A 20,340-nucleotide genomic window follows, 5' to 3' on the forward strand; every position below is an offset into this window, starting at 1 on the left:
TGCCAGCCCCCTGTAATGTATAGTCTGACAGCCCCCAGTAGTATATAGCCTGCCAGCCCCTGTAGTGTATAGCCTGCCAGCCCCCTGTAGTGTACAACACGCCAGCCCCCCGTAGTATATAACCGCCAGCCCCCTGTTGTATATAACCTGCCAGACCCCTGTAGTATATAGCCTGCCAGCCCCCTGTAGCATTTAGCCAGCCAGACCCTGTAGTATACAGCCAGCCCCTGTCCCCCAGTAGCTAGCCAGCCCCATGTAGTATACCGCCAGCCAGCCCCTGCCCCCTAGTAGCTAGACACCCAGTCCCTTCCCCAGTATATAGCCTGCCAGCCCTTGCCCCAGTATATAGCCTGCCAGCCTCTTCCCCAGTATATATCCAGCCAGCCCCTGCCCCAGTTATAGCCAGCCAGCCCCTGCCCCAGTATATAGCCAGCCACCCCTGCCCCAGTATATAGCCAGCCACCCCTGCCCCAGTATATAGCCAGTCCCTGCCCCAGTATATAGCCAGCCAGCCCCTGCCCCAGTTATAGCCAGCCGGCCCCAGTATATAGCCAGCCAGCCCCTGCCCCAGTATATAGCCAGCCCCTGCCCCAGTATATAGCCAGCCAGCCCATGGCCCAGTATATAGCCAGCCCCTGCCTCAGTATATAGCCAGCCAGCCCCTGCCCCAGTAAATATCCTGCCAGCCCCTGCCTGAGTATATAGCCAGCAGCCCCTGTGCCCCAGTATACTGCGAAGCCTCTACCCCTTTATGTGGAAGGCCCCCTGCCCTGTTTTACAGCCCCCCCCCCCCCCACCGCATTATGCACCAGCCCCCGCCCGTTATACAGTTCATTTTTTTTAAAAAACTGCGCCCCTGCCGGTCTTCTGTGCGATCCTTTTGGTCAGCGGCAAATCCGTGGGGTGCACAGCAGCATAGAAGACCTGCAGGGGCGTTGGAAAGGTGAGTTTTGATTTATTCTTTTTTTTACTCAAGTATAAGCCGAGTTTGGGTTTTTCAGCACATTTTTGTACTGAAAAACTCAGCTTATACTCGAGTATATACAGTATTTAAACATTTTCATGAAAACATTAGTTATATTAATAAGACTTACCTTTGTCTTAAAATATTTTGTAAAATTATTACTTGTTTATTAATTACAATTCCTTCTAAGGTATTTTTGAAGTGTGACCAATGAATGGTGAAGATTAAAAAGTTTAAAGGGAACCTGAAGAATGATTTGGGGCACTTAACCACCCACCGGTGATTTTGTGTCCCAAATTGCCCTGTCTGAGCTTACTCCGTGGGTGCATAAAAAAACCCTGAAACATTTATAATTACCGGGTTCTGGAAGTCTCAGTGGTGGTATATCCCGGCATCACTGTGCATGTGCCGTATCTACGGTACAAACACTGTAAGCTCAAACAATGGGATTTGTGATCAGTTTTCAACACCCCCCACCTGGAAGGTGGAGGAGGAATGAACATTGGAAGCAGCCAGTAATTGTCTCATACCGATATTCAGGGTTTCTCCCCAGTGATGTAACTGTCCTTATATAGACAGTTACATCACTGTGGTCGCCCAAGAGCAAACTCTTAGCGGAGGCAAATACTATCACATCCGTTCCCCATTATTATGGCCTCTGCTGAGTGTATATGTCACTCAACAGGTTCAAGTGACATATACACTGTGTTTCCTGCAGGATACAACATGTATTGATCAGACAGAGGCAAAAAGAATACCTCTGTCCACCTGTATAGGTCTGTGGATACATTCTGTGTAACCATAATAACAAGGTATGAATGTAGCCTAATATTAAGTGCCCTTTACTAGACATGTTGTAGATGTATCTAGTAAATCATCACATCTGAAGCCCCTTTGATAAATCTGGGACACTGGAAGACTGTCCAATTAATTTACATTGTGGAAACATAAGGCTGAATTATAAAATCTGCTCCATTGTTCATTGTTGATCAGTTAATTTTAGCACCTTTCCTACCACAGCCGTGGGAAGTAAACACTATCGGTACTGTTGTTGTATAAGGTCATTCTGACTTCTTACTTTGGTGCTGTATAGAAGGAACTAGAAAAAAAAATTAAAAAAAGACATTCTGTGAAACTGTTAAAGAGCAGATGTATACATTCACCACAATAAGGAACATATAACTACTTACTATGTAAATACAAATGAAATGCAATGGAGCAGATGTTATAAACTTTTCACAAAATAGCTTTTTAACATTTTAATGTCCTGCTGCAGACCAAAAACAAAAAAAACATGATGTAATTCTTAGAGGACGAGCATGTTTTTACGAGCTGACGATAGAAGCCTCAGTATTTCACTGTTTAATACTCTCATTCTTTAGCAGAGCTTTCTTATCCGCTTGGCTGATGTTTTGTATGTTATAGACAAATATATTAAGATGTAATTGCTTTTATCTGGTGGTTGGCATCTCATCTCTGAAATCTTAATTAATGTTGTCATCATTAGGTGTGACTAGTTTTATCACATTGTTTCCTAATATGTAACAGGAGAATTATAGATGAGGAAGCTAAAGGCATATACCGTAATGAATCTTCCCGCAATGCCTCGCTTGTTAACAGATAATGGATCTATTAAAGAACAGTTAGTCAAATATTGTTGGTGTCACATCTGGGTTCTTTTCCTGAAAAATGAATGTTCTGTTTCATTGTGTATTATATAAAAAATACATTCTAAAAGTAGAAGGTTTTTCCATGACTTCCATCTCTTAGCCAAATAATTTTATATATAGTTAATAAAAAAGGAAACAATAGTGAAGCGTACCAGCACCTGGGTACAGCAAAAGCATCTTTTCTTCTTTCCAGTATCTTAAGAACACAAACATGGCATCCAGAAGTATAATGCCAATTTCACAATAATATTTACCAAATTTTCATACATTGATTCCTCCTTTCAAAAGAAATAGAGAAATGCCTGTATTGTAACTTTTTCTGAGTTATGGTACTTTTCTGTTTTAAGCTACTTGTCAGAAATCTTCCTCAGCAACAGTAAACAGCTTCTTTGTTACACGTCTATATCACAATCCAGCTAGACAACCAAGACTCATATTTCTTTTAAATTCCTCTTTGTGTCTTTGACCTAGAGCTGAATGAATTATAAGCTGTCTTCACTTTCCCCGATGCTTTGCGCTCTCTAATGAAGTAATGTAGTAGCAAATAAAGTGAGATTCCTTTAAGTAAATCCACTGAACACAGCATAGTGTTTACATGCAGAAATATAATTTGCCTTACAGCTTTCGTCACATGCAGAGAATGGAGCATGTAATAAGTAGTAGAAACCAGCAGTGAAACAGTTAAATGAAGTGTAGTGTGTAGTGAGCACTAAGGGTTAGCAGCTAGGGTCTCAGTCATAAGCAGCAAATCCAGGGGAGACAGCTACAGGAGGGACAGACTAAACTGAGGATGATAGCAAAAAACTGTTTGGACATAGGTAATGAATGTAATAGAAAGAAATGCCCTACATCACATGAGCAAATGATTTGTGCTTTAAAAAAACATTTAACTATTTAGGCCTGTTGATGCTTTTTTTTTTTACCAAGGAGTCAATGGAATAAGAGATTATGAGACTCCCATGTTGGGTCTAAATATTTACAGATCCTTAACCAGTTAAAGGAGTTGTGTTACTTATTTATATAATAATATTAATTCCCTATCCACAGGATAAGTGATAAATGTTCAAAAAGTAAAAACAGTATTCTACTATTCTACGCCAGGGGGTGACTAGCGTACTCCTGTGCTTAATCTAGCTGTTAAGTGCAGGAGTGGGTGAAACGGCCCGTCGCCATTACTTTGTGTCCGGCTTTCCTCCCTGTCCTAGGCTAACTTTCAATAAATAAGAATTGTTGGTGAGTGCCGCCTCTACTGTCTTTATTTTTTGCACTTTTTGTGATCCTCATCGGAACGGTTGAGCACCACTGTGCATCATGTTTGGATTTTCCTGGTATGTGGTAGTGCCAACTTTTTCGCTGCGCAGACGTCTGTTCTGCTGACTTCATACAATCTGGATAAGTGATAAATGTATAATTACGTGTGTCTCTCGGCTTTTAGACCCCCTGCAATTAGTACAAAAGTGCGGCAAAGCCGAGTTTTTGCAAATAAATCTTGTTTGCAAAATAGAAAGATTTTTAGCAAGTTATTCCTTTTTTAATGTGGAAAGACTTGTATTGGTGAAAGCTGTACTGCATGACATGATATTAACAGCTGGAAGAAAGAACTGTCAGCCATCAAAGTATTTCATTGCAGATGTAGGTCAGGATGTTGCGAGCAGATTTGTTTTGTTATATCATTGTTACTACAGTCGGTATATCAGCAGAAAATCTGTGTCCTACTCAGGTATCCTACACTGCAGTCAGTGCACAGACACCATTGGATGCTTACCCTTAGGTGACCTCACACTTCCAGAGAAAAAATATTTTATGGTTATAACATGAAATGACTAATATTTTTTATTTATAGAGCACCATTAATTCTATGGTGCTAGACATTTACTCATAGGACTCTAGGTAAGTATAAAAGTTTGTTTTTTTATTTTTTTTTTCCATATACAGTCCTAACAGGTTGATTTGGGACCCTAAACCAAAGGTCGATGAGAACCTGTAGTTGGTTTAGAGTCTCAAATCGGACAGGCCAGGGAACCCAACAGCCAAAGAAAAGAAAAAACCCAATATAACTTTTCTATACCATTTGAGATGTTGGACTGCCCTGATGTGTAGACCAATAACAGCAGTCTGAAAGGCTAAAATAAATGCTAAATATGAAATGTTAATATAAAAAATAGATTTTTTTTTTTAGTTACCGATAAACATCAGTTCAAATCGGAGCAGTTGTTGTATAGATTCCGGTATGATGATGGCACGTACTATCCAAGAAATGAAATGCAGGATGTCATATCAAAGGTAATAACAAATGATTTGTTTATTATTATCACCACATCTGTAATGAAAAAAAGATAGACATTTTGCATAATATCCCAAATTTGCCGGGCTTGTCCCAAATTGTTTTTCAACCCAGCCCTAAAAAAGAATGTGGTTTATGAAAAATTTGCTCCAATGCATGAATTCCAATTTCAATTTTTAGCTTTTTGATCACAATCCACTCTAAAAATTGTATTTATTATACATTTGACTAAGCTGAAATAATATCATCCCAATAATGTGAAGAAATATACAGATATTACTCTTAGAATTTTCCACTTTGGTAATTATTTTGGTATTTTTTTATTATAAGGGGGCAGCACAGTGGCTTAGTGATTAGCATTAAATACTTTCAGCGCTGTGGACCTGGGTTCAAGTCACAGGGTCAACATCTGCAAAGAGTTTGTATGTTCTCTCTGTGTTTTTCCTCCAGGTCCTCTGTTTTCCTCCCACTCCCCAAAATATACTAGTAGGTTGATTAGATTGTGAGCCCCATTGGGGACGGGCCTATTTGGCAAGCTCTGTGCAGCGCTGCATAATTTGGGTGCACTATATAAATAAAGGAATTATTATTATTCTATAATTATCTTTTTTGGGTCCTCCTTGTAATAAATGTATCTCTTGGGGTGACTAGAAGCAGTTATTTAGTTACCCTTGAGCAGCACACTGAAATTAATGATATCTATATAGCTCCCATTTAAATTAATAGGCCATTTATGGAATACAAAGACAAAGGAACCCAGTTCTTATGCTATTGCCCGTGCAGAATGTGTGTGTTATAAAAGGGACTGCTTCCCCTCAGGTCCTGTCTGCATCAAAAATTGTGCTGAAAAACTTGGCTAGTATATACAGTATTTTCTGAAAGTAGACAAGCCCTTTAACATCTAAATATTTACTACAGCAAAATACACTTACCACAGGCCAGGTGTAAAATATATATGTACAACACCTGCTATTTTGCACATCATCATCTTTAAATTACAAAGCTTGGGCATGGGTTCATCTCTTACCATCTGGTGCATCATTATCATAACAAACTACAAGAACAAGCAGGTACATACAGACATATTTTAGTCTTAGTAAGAAGAAATCCTGTAAATGTTATCAATTCACTGTAGATCATTACTGTAGATGTCTTACTGCTAATCTTATTATTTACACTGAGCTTACATTATATATGATATTCACACCGTATATTCTCTTACTGACTTCTTTATAAGCATTTTATGTAGGGTATATGAATGGTGAAGCCGGTTTAATCAGGTGTATATGAGAGATGTATCTTTTTAGATTACTCTCACCTTATTTTGAGGCAACACACATAGATACTTACATCCAAACCCTCAAATGTTAGTAGTGATAACGGTTAGTATTTTACAGAATTTAACAGCCGGAGGGTTCCTAAAATAGACCATTTCACCTTCTCAAACTTCTCACCTTCTCTCTTGCCTTGGCATCCCAATGACATCAAACCAGAGAGTCTAGGTAGAACTTTTGGGCAAGAAGTGCTAGCTCAATAGGGACTGTGAGCAGAATCACTGATAATAAATGGGATGAGTGACATACAAACTTTGGAATGTGAGTTTAAAGTCGTAGTAATGCCAAACATACTACTGCTATTTGTGGGCCCTCCTGAATACTGTACCCTGTTACATTTTGTTTAAGGCTGGTGATGAGCAGACACATCAACATTTTAAAATCCTGTTTGGGTTTGGGTGCCAGCACCAATTGTGAGGGTCAACTGTTTTAAAAACTGCCATAGACTATGCTCCACATAATGGTGCCGTCCTAGTTCCAGCGCTTGGGGTCTAGCCATATGAATGTTGCTGATGACTTTCCAGTGCCATTTGAAAAGTATGGATTCCGAACTTTCAATAAAGATTGGGGATCGGGTCTGGTGGACCCGAACCTGCAAAGTTCAGTACAAACCCAAACTTTTGCAGTTCAGGTCTGCTCATTACCAGTTAAGACCAATAAAGTTCTTGAGTTATCCAGATAACATGTGACAGTATGATTCATATACCATAATAGCTGTAAAGGAGGGCAGTAGGAAAGATTTTTCCCAGTTAGTATTAATTATGTTTAATAAATGAACAAGTTATTCGAAGTGTTATTTTTAAAATCAGTCATTATTCTTCCTTTGCAGGGTGTCAGGCTCTACTGTCGATTGCATAGCCTCTTTACTCCAGTAATAAGGTATGTAATGGTGAATCGGTCGGTGATGTCATGTGACAGCAAGTTCAACCTGTTTTATTGACCTATCCTTGCCCTATCTGCTCTTACTGACCATTATACCTATGTAGGGGCAGGCAAAGAAAGACATTGGTAAAAATTGGTCTCCTCATCTGAATGTCACAGAAATCTACCAAAATCCTAGACTGGATACAATTTACAAAACAGAACGGAAACATGAAGGATATCCAAAATCTCATTGTCTAGAAATGCTAATCATCTTATGACATTTATATGTAACTATGATCCAGAGAGTTATTCTGGTTGCTATATCAGGCAAAGGAAGGCATTTTTCCCTACTATGGGCCAATTATCACCAGCCATGTTTTTTTGCCTACCTCTGGATTAGCACTAGTAGGATTGTAGGTGGGATTTGATGGTTCTATTATAAAATTTGTAAAAAAAATTATGCAAACAGTGTATCTTATTGTTCTGTGCTGTTTTCATAACTCCTATTTACCTAGGAGTGCCCTGAGACCAAAACTCCTTCGCAGCTGCCCATGCCTAATTGCACTAATTACCCATAGCAGTTAGTGACAACTAGTTCACATTCCTTTGCTATGACAAACATAGAGACAAAAACAAAATAATACAAACAGAAAAGGATAGTCGCCAGTTCATTGACATCAGAAAAGCCAGAAATGAGAGTGGGGAGAGATTCTGTCTATCACAGCGGATTAACTTTTAGAACACCAGAGCAGAGTTCACAGGAGACAGATGGGTGTGGTCAAAACCAATCAAGGCTACTTGGAAAGGAATACATCAGTGTTCAGACTAGCAAGGACAGAATGGAACAAAATGACACTTTTCAGCGCATCCTCAACCATACTTTACAGACAAAGGATGGCATATAAGCCCATTTGGACACAGATGATACAATAGAACAGCCACTTTTCACTATTTTTATAACTTCCAATGAAATGAGAATGTTCTTGATTTGCATCTTTCAATGGCTTTTATTAAGTGGGAAATACTCTACTGCGGTTTGATGGCCAAGTTTAGCCAAGATGAAAGGTATGATAGGACATATCTGTACATATTGCCTACATAATCATAGTCACAGTGTCTATAGTATTCCAGTTATGGTTCCTGAATAATACTATTTAATAAGAATAAACATTTCATATGTTTTTAATTTTTATTATACTGTGCTGACCTTTGCTACTAGGGATAAAAACACATGACGAGGTTATAGTGTGTAGCAGATCTTCACTATGATTCTTAGTTGTTAATCGCTTATTGGCTCTTTTTGTCTAATAAAGGGTTGTGCAGGGTCTTCACCCCTTTTAATGGGTTAATAAATCTTGACAATAGGTTTGCCACTGAATATATCATGTTGTTCAATTTGCATATGAAGAAGGGAGTGGTCAAAGGAGAAAGAGAAGGCAGCATACTAAATGACTGGAAAAGCCTTTATGGTAGAATGCTCTAAGGAAACCTGTCAGAACATCCAGAATGTACAGTATCATCCTTGATAATCCTATGATGTATGAGACAGAGCTAATTGGCATGGTCGCTGGCTGCCGGAAAATTATGCCCAGAAATCATTTATTAAATATTGCCCTTGGCTCTTTGTCAGTGATAATAATGAACTATACATAGAATAATGAAGCAAAGAAACACTGGAAACTTACAGTCTATACAAAAAGATAGCGAGTGGGTTTTTATGCACTTTGCTGATGTTCTGTATAATTCATCACAATTGTTCCAGACAATGGCTCATCTATGAGAGCAGTTTGCTGTCTGCACACATTTCCTACTAATTCACTTACAGAGCAATCATTTCGCTTTGACCCAATTCAGAAGTCACTATTTTTCTTCTTTCATGAAGATCAGCTCTAAATGTTACACATCCGCACTTCTCAAGTATAGATACAATAATTCATAGAACTGCCATTGGCTGCATAGTTCACAGCACAGGATTTACATTTAAATGGGATTGAATAAATATATTGAAAGAAAAAAAAAACATTAGTGCAGCATTCTGCTGAGTAATGTAATATCCATTATATATTTACTGATGTCAGCGGTATACAGAGAGATATCATATGGTCATGCATAATAGGGAGAATCACAGCTATAAATTGTCTTCAATGGTTACATTTAAATATGTATTAAAGGGATTCAGCCATTTGATTTGATGCATTTTGAACCAAACATACCTTGAGAATTCTGTACCTGCACTGATGCAGAAACATATCTTGTTTAATCCCTGAGCTGAGTGTTTTTGCTGAAAAACCAATTATAACAATGCTTTGATATTATGATTGGATGTACTAGGCCAGTGATGGTGAACCTTTTAGAGACCCAAACTACAACCAAACCGAATTAATTAAATGCAAAGAGCCAACTTGGCAATTTAAGCAGTAACATTGCTGCTACCTGTTTTGTCACGGCTTTTAATTGTATTGGCGACCTGAGGACACCAATACAGTTGAAAGAAAGAGGAGAAATTCAGATTATCATTGTAGCTTCCTTCCAGGCTCCTCTGAATAGGATTGTGGGGCCCAGAGCAGGAGCTCCAATAATAACGCAGCCTTGTCTGCACTTCGTTGCTCCTCCTGTAAACCCAGACAGCTAAGGATGTGTAGCTTTAAAATGACACTTATGACAGTACATCCTGGGCTGCCTGGGACTGCAGGAGGAGGTTTTGAGTCCTGTCTGGAAACTCTGTGCTGGGGTGATGCATGAGTGCCCACAGAGAGTGCTCAAAGTGCCACCTCTGGCACCCATGCTTGGCCCTACCAAAGAATTAGTGCAATTTATACTATAGGAAAACTCATTTCTAAAGGAATTGCTGAATTAGGGCCATTTCACATTAGGTCTTCAGTTATTTCCATCAGTTATTGGGAGCAAAATTCAAGAGTGCTGGAAAACACAGAACAGGTGCAAGTCTTTACATTACATCTCACCACAGTATATGGAGAATCAGTAGGTAAAAACACAGATTTAGTGTCGCGCTGCCTCAGTCATTCAGTCTTTTGGAAACGTTGATGGTGGAAAATTACTTATTTTGTTGACTTGCTGCAGCCTCTATTTACACTATTTAGTGTGTTTTTCCTAAATTTGCTAAAAATGCTCTAATTCACCAGTACTTACCTCTCCACTCCACGGAGCACCATGTCATCTTTTACTTTAACTCTGTATAGTCCATGGAAAGATGTGCACCTATTCTGTGTATAAAACCCACCCTGGTTTTGGCTCAAAATCACTTGCGGAAATAAAACAGAGATGTGAACTAGGCCGTAGCGTTTTATAGATCCAGTTTGAGCGTTAAACAAAGTGTTACCTTCTCTACATTTACAGGATAATGGTAGAAAAGTGGGGTGAACCAAAAATGTGATGTGACGGTAACATGATTTTTTGTGTTACATTCCTCGAGGCTTCATATCTGATCTTGCTATGGCACGGATTAGAAGAAGAAAGGAACAGGTTTATTGGGTTATATATAATTTACATGAAAGCACAAAGTGCTGTGAAGGAGTAAAATGTACCATTATCTGTATAAATGGCTCAGGAACCGACTGCGAAGGAAAGAGCTGTCTGCTGCCTTATGCACAAGGCAATAAGGATCCATTCTGCTTCTCTCCAAGCAGCCGTCTATTGCCAGACATTATGTCAAGTCAGGGTAATGTCTTACCGGTCGAAATAAACACGTAATAGCTCCTAATCCTTTGCGTCCCAGAATTTTGGTAAGTGTACTGCCAGCAACAACCTACTATACAAACAGACTGGTTTAGCCGTCCTGCTATATATAATCCTACACTCTGCCCTTGCCGGAATTACCAAGATCTCAAGGAGCAGCGTGGCAGCCTCACCACTTACACACATAATAAATGTAATAATGAATTTAGTGTGGAGGGGACCATCACGTGACGCTTCCTTCCTCTCCATTTTCCCAGACTTGTGGAGTCACATTGTGATGAGGATTTAATGAACTGTGAAATAACAATGCTTTTGGAATATTTCTGTCCTCGTAATGAACCCAAGTGTAAAAAGTAATTGGAGGTAGCGATTATTCCTAATATAGACTCCATTGAATACAGAGTTTGTTAAGGGAACATGTTACACATTTTTCTAGCAATAATTGGGATTTATGTTTTCTAAAAAAAAAAAAAAAAAACCCAGGGAGAACAAGACTTCTTTAAAATACTATACGTTTAAATATATATATACGGTAAATACTTTCCTCTTCGCTTCCCTTAGCTGGTGCCTCCGGTTTGTAGGACTCAAAGTAAAAGCTCCTGACATCTGAGCTTATTCTTGGCCTCTAAACAAACATGGCTGGTAAGGCCAGGGATTGGGTCACACATCACATATGATGGGACTGGGAGTTCGCAGAATGGACTCTTTTGAGAGGTTTACAGGCTGTTCCTAACTTAAGGACACCCCTAGTTACACACAGACCCCTCTCCCCACTGTGACCTCAGGTGAAGCCCTCCGGATGCTTTACTTTAGTCCCTGGCTGCCATGATCAGATGTAAGGTCTGTAATGAAGTCTTATTGATAATTCTTGTTTTCATGAAAACACAAAATTTTGAATATCCAATTATCACAGGGACAACATTGGTTTTTTTTTTCTGGAGTTACAGTTATAAAATAAACCACTTCCAACTTACATACAAATTCAACTTAAATACAAACTTAAAAAAACTATATTGTACATAACCATGGGCTGTCTGTATATATTCTTTTCTATTTTAGAAGTGTAGCCTCCCTCAATGATTTTTCTAGAAAATGAAAAACCCCTTTAAATCCCCTTTTGCTGCCCAGATTTTAATTAAGTCCTTGGGAATCCTAAAATCATCTTCATGCTGTTAAAAAGAGTGGCTTCAACTTTCCACTCTGCACACAGGGACACATAGTGACGGAGCTCCTCAATATGGTGACATGTGGAGCAGACTTCCATTGTATGTGTAGCAATTACACCTGGCACAGAAATTATGACTAAACAGTACATTGCATGGGACCTCAGAAGTGATTCTGGTGAAGTTGAATGGTTAAAGCGTGCATACCTGTTTCACCTCACATATAGAATATCCCCTTAACTCTGAGGCTGGAGCACTCTGCTTCAGCACTGCATCAACAGTCTGCAGTTTGGAACTCTTGCTGTAGCTCACTCAGCTCCACTACATAAAACTCTCTCCTCTCTTCCCAACTCCTCCAACTTTATTGCTAACACCCTAATCAACAAGAACCAAGGCAGAACCCCTTATAAACTAAAGATTTATAAACTATGTTATGGGTTAACAGCCAACGACACAGCCTGCTTGCTGCCAGGTGAATCCAAATAATAAACATTGAACATACATATTAAAATATATTAATTTAAAATCATGGAACATAAATAAAAATACAAGCCTGTAGGTGACAGTGTTGTTCCACCTTGCTTAATTCAGACAGGGGCTTTTAAGAGTAAAGTTTGAATCAGGCCTCCTTCCCTTATACCACTGAGATTACTGAGATATAAATTAGTTGGGACCCCAATTTGGGTAACTACAAAAATACAGCAGAGAATCAAGCAAATATTTCAATATTCAATATTTCAAATATTTCAATATTTCAAAAACCCCTTTAAGAGAAATTATTTCTAGCCTATAATAGATGCAATGGAATTGTAGGTGTACATATTGTGGTATTTATAAATCGCTGGTTGCTTAACTAATAATAAATAGCACTGAGAGTTATAATTAATCTATTAATTAATGATGGATAATTAATCGGGAAGGGTAGTACTTGAGGGATCTGTGTCTTTTTCAGTCCAGTAACTACAGTATGTAACTAAAGATCCATTTGGAAATATGATAGCAGTTATGACTGATGAAAATATAAAAGGAAAAATAAATTAGAGCAAATATAGTAATGCATCACCATGAATTTTTACTTAGTAACAAAATCTTGCAGGCAAATTTATGAACTTTCATATGAGCTATTGTTTACCTTAAAAAAGATTATTTTTAAATGTTTATATTGTATAAACTGTGTCTATATATTTTTATTCTTTTTAGGGATAAGGACTATCATTTAAGGACTTACAAGTCAGTAGTTATGGCAAACAAGTTAATAGACTGGCTTATTGCTCAGGTATGAAAATGCTAGCAAATACTAAGCATGTACTGTCTGTGATGTGAACTTATACTGAAGATGCAAAAAATTGCATAAAGAGTTTGGCCACTTATTGGAAACATAAGACCCTAATGAGGTATATTATATTTACCCTCATAAAGTTTCATGTTTGGAGCAGGGAGCTGTGGGTCATGTTCAGACAGTAATGGCAGAATGACACCCCCACCCAATGAGCATGACATGAACATAACAGGAAGTCCTGAGTCCTACTGCCTGAGGTTCATGAGGCTCACAGCTTCCAGGAGCAAACAGGAAGCTTTATCAGGATAAGTTAAATATGGGTGACCTATTAGGGCCTTATGCTCCCTGTTAAAGTTTCTGTAAGTGACCAACGCCTTTAATATGGCTTATTAAAGCGAACCTGTCACCAGGAATGTTGTTTTTAACTGGTGACAAGTGTCAATAGTCAATGCTATGCTGATTTAAAAAAATGCCTTTTTAAACATTCTGAATCTTGTCACCACTTTATAAAACTTTATTTCACATTACCTGGCTCTCTGCCAGCAGTGCACGGTGAGTCCCAGTGTCTCAGTCTCTTGACTGCATTCTTATTATTCTCCATACCATACCACCTCAATATTCCCTTTAATATGCATTGAGCAGGCAGGGGAGGGAGGGGGGTGATGTGGAGGAGAGGAAGAAGGAGAGGAAGAATGCATGAGGAGATTGAGACACAGGCACACATGCTGCTTCTCACCCTGGGACTCAACACACACTGCTGGCAGGGAGCCAGGTAATGTGAAATACAGTTTTATAAAGTACTAAAATTATTCAGAATGCTGAAGTACTAAAATTTTTAAAATCAGAAGCGCAGTTAATAATGACATTCTCGGTAACAGGTGTACGTTAATGTCTCCTCACCAGTACTCTGGTATTAGACAGAGTGACTTTTATAATGTTTAACTAATAGTCTTTGCTGTACGGTCATCTCTTCGGTATTTGAGTCTCTACTTGATGGCTTCATTGTTTAAAGAGAATCTGTTAGTTGTATTTGACCCTCACCTTCCAAGTAATTTTACAGAGATTTTCTGTCATGCCTTCCATAGACAAACTGCACCTACCCCATACTCCCCTGCTGGCTAAAATCTTGTGCACCCACACTAGTGATACACAGGTCAGCCACTGATATCAGCTGTGGCATGAGTGTCTCTAGTACACATGTGACAGATTTTAGTGGTGAAGGGGTTAGTGCTTAGAGGATGTAAATGTTTGGGTACAAAACATGTAAAGAGCCCAAAATTACTATGTAAACACTTTTTGGGGTAAAGTTTTGCTATCCTGCTAATAGATTCCCTTTACATCAATGCTGTAAAAGTGCCTTAACCCTAAATGGTAACGCTGTACTTACATATTCAATAATAAAACCTCTACAATAGTCCAAAAATGACCAATTTCAGCACTTTTGTCTGTATTTTAATATGCATATAACATTACAGGGTGACTGCCGCACAAGAGAGGAAGCAATCATTCTTGGGGTAGCACTTTGTGATAATGGATTTATGCACCACGGTATGATAGTTTTATTCTTTTATGCATTTTTGCTTGCATTCTTTCTATTTATAACACATTGGGGGGGATTTATTAATGCATCAGGCTATGCTTTCCATAGTTGGATCTCAGATGCCGACTGTTGAGATTGCGACACAATTAATAAATCCACCCCATTGGGGCAGATGTATTATCGTACATGATACACTTTTGCGCGAAAAAAAACATGAATTCCCAACACTTGTTTGGAGCAAAAGTGTTGTGTTGCAGATCATTTATAATGCGTTTCCGACTATCCTGACTCGTCCGTCTTTTTTTTGGAGCAGGTGGGCGTGGCCTATATTTCCACATCAGCCGCTACATTTATGGGGATTTTTTCGGTTATTTTTGGTGCAGAACAATGATGGTCTGAAATTGAAAGAAAAACAGGAGCAGCCCATGTACGATTTTGGCTCACATCCCATTTATCGTCATTGTTATGTCGCCTGCGCATTAATTACTTACAGCCGTGCGCTACTTTAATACATCAGGCTAAGCTTTCCGTAGTCGGATCTCAGATGCCGACTGTCGAGGTTGCGACAGAATTAATAAACCCCCCCTATTATGTTTGTATTCATTAAGGAAATACGCTATAACTATCCATCTTTTTTACTTTGATTAGGCTTTGAAGTTAAAGGGGTTTTCCCACGTACAAAAGTAACACCCTACCCATATCTGACGGATCACTGGTCGCTCCGTCAGACTAATGGAACAGACGTCTGCGCATGACCGTTCTGCTCCATTAATCTCTATGGAGCTGACGGAAATTGCCGAGGGCTGCGCTCACCGATCTTCGACGGTCATGTGCGGCCGTCTGCTCCATAAGTCTGACAGAGCGACGAGGGGTCCACGGGGGCACCTGGGACCCCATTGAGCCCCTCCTTTTCGTGATCCGTGGGTGTCTCAGCACTGAGACCCCCACTGATCAGCAAGTTAACCACTTTAAGAGAACTGCCTTAAAAGGTAGCTAAAGAGGCAATGTTTTCCTTGTCCCATCCTGGAAAACATATTTGCATATTTATTTTTCCAGAATCCGCCAGTGGAGTATCAATGGCTATAAGTCTCAACACGCCTAAGTCTCCCTAAGGAGTCTTCTTACTTACTGATCCTAAAAGCAATCCCCTCACTTAGCTAAACCAGTTCCCTACACTGACCTGATGAGATACAAAGACATTGAAACAGCGCTGTCTACAGTTGGGAATTGGTTCCTTATGGAATAGATATACTGGTTTGGCTTTAATCCCACATCATGTCATTAGGCTTCCTGGAAAAGTTGTGCTTGATGTCCAGGGGGCTGCCTTACAAGTTTTTCTTATCCCATCCTGGAAAATGTATTTACATATTTCCCATCTCTTTTCATGAAGCTCTTGCATCATAAATATCAGAACATTCCTTGAGTAATGGTATTTTATTACTTCGGTATTGTATAGTGTTGGAGAAGAGCGAGTTCAAGGATGAGCCTCTGTTATTCCGATTCTTCTCTGATGAAGAAATGGAAGGATCCAATATGAAGCACAGACTCATGAAGCATGACCTGAAGATTGTTGAGAATGTTATAGCTAAATCTCTATTGGTATGTATTTGAGTGAGGATATACATATCCTCTACATATATTTTTACTTCTCCAGGCGGTCCTCTACACCCAACTTACAGTAAGTAAGTTACTGTACTTTTGCCTTAGGCTACAATAAACAGCTGTAACAGTTATTAAAGGTGTAGGTAATTAAGCTTTATAGTTAATCCTGGTTCTTATGACAATTCCAGCTGGGGTAACAATTGTAAAATATAGAGTTCCAACTTACATACAAATTCAACTTAAGAACAAACCTAGAGAACCTATCCTGTATGTATCAATAACGAGAAGAAGGGCGATGTCACTTTTTTGATATACATCCTCAGTTACTGAATATAGATTACTACTCTTATAGAATATGACATTTTACACTTTTACATCCATGAAATTCCAAAAATGAGTTAACGTTACTAGTAAAAATACATTCATTATATTATCTTGGCCAAGATAATGAAAAAATTCTAACTGCTGCATGAAAGGTCAAAGCAGGTAAAGAGTACAGTAACAATATAGTCATGACATGTCCTGTAAAAGGTGTTAACAGTATCAGGCATAGTGTAATATATTTATGAGCGCTCCTGAAATTTACTGCAGGTATAACAGCAAATGAAATAAATTCAGCTACCATAAAGAGAGCAGGTAGTTATGGAATTAAGAGATGAACCTCCAAGGTGATTTATACTGCCATATATGAGAACAGGATATGACAGGGGCAAAGAAGCTGAGTTTAGTAGTACAGGCAGTCCCCTACTTTAGAACACCCGACTTACAGAGGACCCCTAGTTACAAACGGACCTCTGGATATTGGTAATTTACAGTACTTTAGCCCTAGGCTACAATAAACAGCTGTAACAGTTATCACAGGTGTCTCTAATGAAGCTTTATTGTTAATCCTGGTCTTATGACAACCCAACATTTTTAAAATCCAATTGTCACAAAGACCCAAAAAAATGTGGCTGGCGTTACAATTTTAAAATATACAGTTCCGACTTAAGTACAAATTTAACTTAAGAACAAACTTACAGAACCTATCATGTATGTAACCCGGGGAATGCCTGTATATAGATTTCAGAATTTGGGTCAGTACTCCTGAGTAGTGTTGAGCGAACTCGTTCAGGTTTGAGTTCACCGAGTTCTGTCGAATTTTGAAAAAAAGTTGGGTTTTGGTACCTAAACCGAAAACCCCTGCCAGTAACACCCATGATTGGTACTGGCACTGATTGTGGATATTAACCCTTTAAGTGCTGCTTTGCTGGGACCATGAATAGGTTCAGGTCCAGTTATCATTATCTCAAGTGTAAAGGCAGCATTTAAATTCCAGGGAGCTTGCGAGCTACCATTTTTACTAAGATTGTTGGTCACTGTGAAGTCATTGGGGGTGCAACGATCCTAGGGGAAATGGCGGGGCACGCACCCCTGGCATTTAAATGCACCATTGGCATATAAAAAGTTAACAAATGTGATCAGGGTCTGCACCAATCGTTGGCGTTACCAGCGGGCATGAGAACAAGCACCAAACCCGAACTTCTAGCTTGAAGTGAGGGTTTGGGGATCAGAACCAACAATGTTCAACATTGTGGTTTTGGTCCGTTCATCATTGAGTGAAAAGCTGAGTAGATGTTGACAGAACTTCTAGGTAAGAACCATACTTACCTTGCTATACATAGAGATTAACAGCTCTTCCTGTATATGCCCATATACATACAAATATAGATTTTGTGTGTTTGCTACACACTGATGCAATGGATAGCACATAGACAAACTCATTTCTATCGGCTCAGACACACGGTCATCTTTTCCACGGACACGTTTGTGAGCCGACTGTCCGAGTGTCACAACATAAAACAAGTCCTATTCTATTACGTGATGGTGGCTTGGCCATTCTTTAAGGCTGTCCTCAGCTGTGAGTGGACTTCACATGTGGATGTCACACAAGCCGCAAACAATTGCTCATGGATTTTTTGTTGGACGCAATCCCTCCTAGGAATCCTGCCAGGATTTGCCATATCTTTTGTTCATAAATCCATCTACAAATTATATCTACCTGCACATGGCAAAGCTCCGCTTATTTTCCTCTGCTATGTCCTCCTGCTCTCAGGTGCTCAGCCAAACAGATTTTATTCCTTCACAAAAACTTTTTCATTTACAAACTTCCATGTTAAAACGTGTGTCTAACCGTTTCTGGCTCAATGGATGTAGTCTCCCATTCGTATCCTCTACCAAGTCTCTTTATTGTCTACGACCACAACAGGTCACACTAAGACAGGAAGTGATGTCATTTGCTTGACATATGTGGGCAGGAATAAATAATAATACAGTTATGTAACACATACAACATGTTGTGTATCATATTTCACATTATGATTTGTTATTGGATTGTGGCTCATATTTGGGAAGTAGTCCTCACCATTTGCATATCGTTTGCATAAAAGCCTCAGGATAAACAATTAAGTTCGGGTAATGAATGTAGGGTATGAAAAGAAAGGGTTTTTTTCATGTATTAGTAATTATTTGTCAATATATTATTGAACATTTGGTCATGGCTGAATATATAGAAGATTATTGGTTGTATTGGTCTACAATTCTCTGTTCCAGGTAAAACCTACTGATGGGAGCTATGGTTTTGCACTAGAGGATAAAAATAAGGTGCCTATTGTAAAATACATTGAAAGGGGTTCTAATGCAGAGGTAAGATTCATATTATGTATATATTATATACAAAACTTACTTTTATCATTTATGCTATAGATTATGTAATTTGGCTTAAAGATTTAGTCGAGATAGACAGAAAATGATCATCTACCCTGATTTATAGAATATGTTATTATTTCTTTGAGTTCTCATTTATTATATTAAAAATTTGTGCTGAAAACCCAAACTCGGCTTATACTCAAGTAAAAAAAATATAGTTTTTACCAGGTTTTTGTGGTAAAATTAGGGGCCTCGGCGTATACTTGGGTCGGCTTATACTCGAGAATATACGGTAGATGGAATCTTTGGTGCATGTATTGGGACTAAATTATACATATGCTATGGTATATGTTACCTTATTTATATTGGTTATAATTCTAATGATTATTGATTATAGATGATTCTTCATCATCTCCATCATATCGATTACAATTTACTTTTCGGTTTAATCGTGACAACCTGCACACTAGGGCCGATAGTGGGGTTTATGCGCCGAGGAATGTGCAGATACTTTGTTCTTTATTTCATGTACTCTGAAACCCAAAGCTTTGCTTTAATATAGGAACTATTTTGCTTCCAGTTGTCAGGAATGGCGGTCGGAAAAAAAATCTATGCCGTAAATGGTGACCTTGTTTTCCTGAGGCCGTTTCAAGAAGTGGATTGTTTTCTGAGGACTTGCTTAAACAGCAGAAAACCTCTGAGGATTCTCATGAGCACAAAACCAAGGGAGTAAGTCACCTCTTGTCCGTTCTATTTTAAGATGTGCATAAACCTATTAATTGCCTTACAATGTTTGTGTCCGCCAATCTTAACCCCTTAGCTCCTACCCCTACTCTTTTATTGAACTACTCATGCAGACCTGGATCTTTGGAGTTGCTTTTTTACGTATATTAAGGATTAGTAGTAGAAGGATTTTAGAATAAAACCTATTGGGGCACATATACTAACAACAGTGCAAACTCCGTTCTGCATGAATCTACCACTGCTCCGACAGAGTGCTCCTTTAACATGGGGTGTGCGCCACAATTCTGTTGTATTTTTCGTGTTAAATCTGGGGCATAATCCGACTGAGAGACGGAACCCCCCCCCCCTTAATTTGTGTCGCATGGTGACTAGTGCAGCTGTGCCACAAAACGGTCACGAGTTGCGACACGAATGTAGAGCAGACACTTCTGAAATGCCTTTGCAAGCAGTTTGCAATAGAAAGAACATGCAAAATCAGACAAATAAGTTTACACCGGTACAACTGTCATGTT

The 20,340-nt window shown here is 38.9% G+C and overlaps 1 protein-coding gene across 2 annotated transcripts in view; it reads left to right on the forward strand.

Moving 5' to 3' along the window:
• Positions 1 to 20,340, forward strand: part of PREX2 (phosphatidylinositol-3,4,5-trisphosphate dependent Rac exchange factor 2) — a 202,097-nt gene that overhangs the window by 80,326 nt on the left and 101,431 nt on the right. For both annotated transcript variants that reach the window (XM_072151744.1, XM_072151745.1), the window contains exons 12-18: positions 4,814 to 4,917; positions 7,082 to 7,131; positions 13,176 to 13,251; positions 14,730 to 14,802; positions 16,251 to 16,393; positions 18,989 to 19,081; positions 19,665 to 19,813. In XM_072151744.1, coding sequence (XP_072007845.1) covers positions 4,814 to 4,917; positions 7,082 to 7,131; positions 13,176 to 13,251; positions 14,730 to 14,802; positions 16,251 to 16,393; positions 18,989 to 19,081; positions 19,665 to 19,813 — 688 coding nt within the window. The remainder of the gene's footprint in view (positions 1 to 4,813; positions 4,918 to 7,081; positions 7,132 to 13,175; positions 13,252 to 14,729; positions 14,803 to 16,250; positions 16,394 to 18,988; positions 19,082 to 19,664; positions 19,814 to 20,340) is intronic.

Source organism: Engystomops pustulosus, chromosome 5 (genome assembly GCF_040894005.1).
Source record: "Engystomops pustulosus chromosome 5, aEngPut4.maternal, whole genome shotgun sequence".
Lineage (NCBI taxonomy): Eukaryota > Metazoa > Chordata > Amphibia > Anura > Leptodactylidae > Engystomops > Engystomops pustulosus.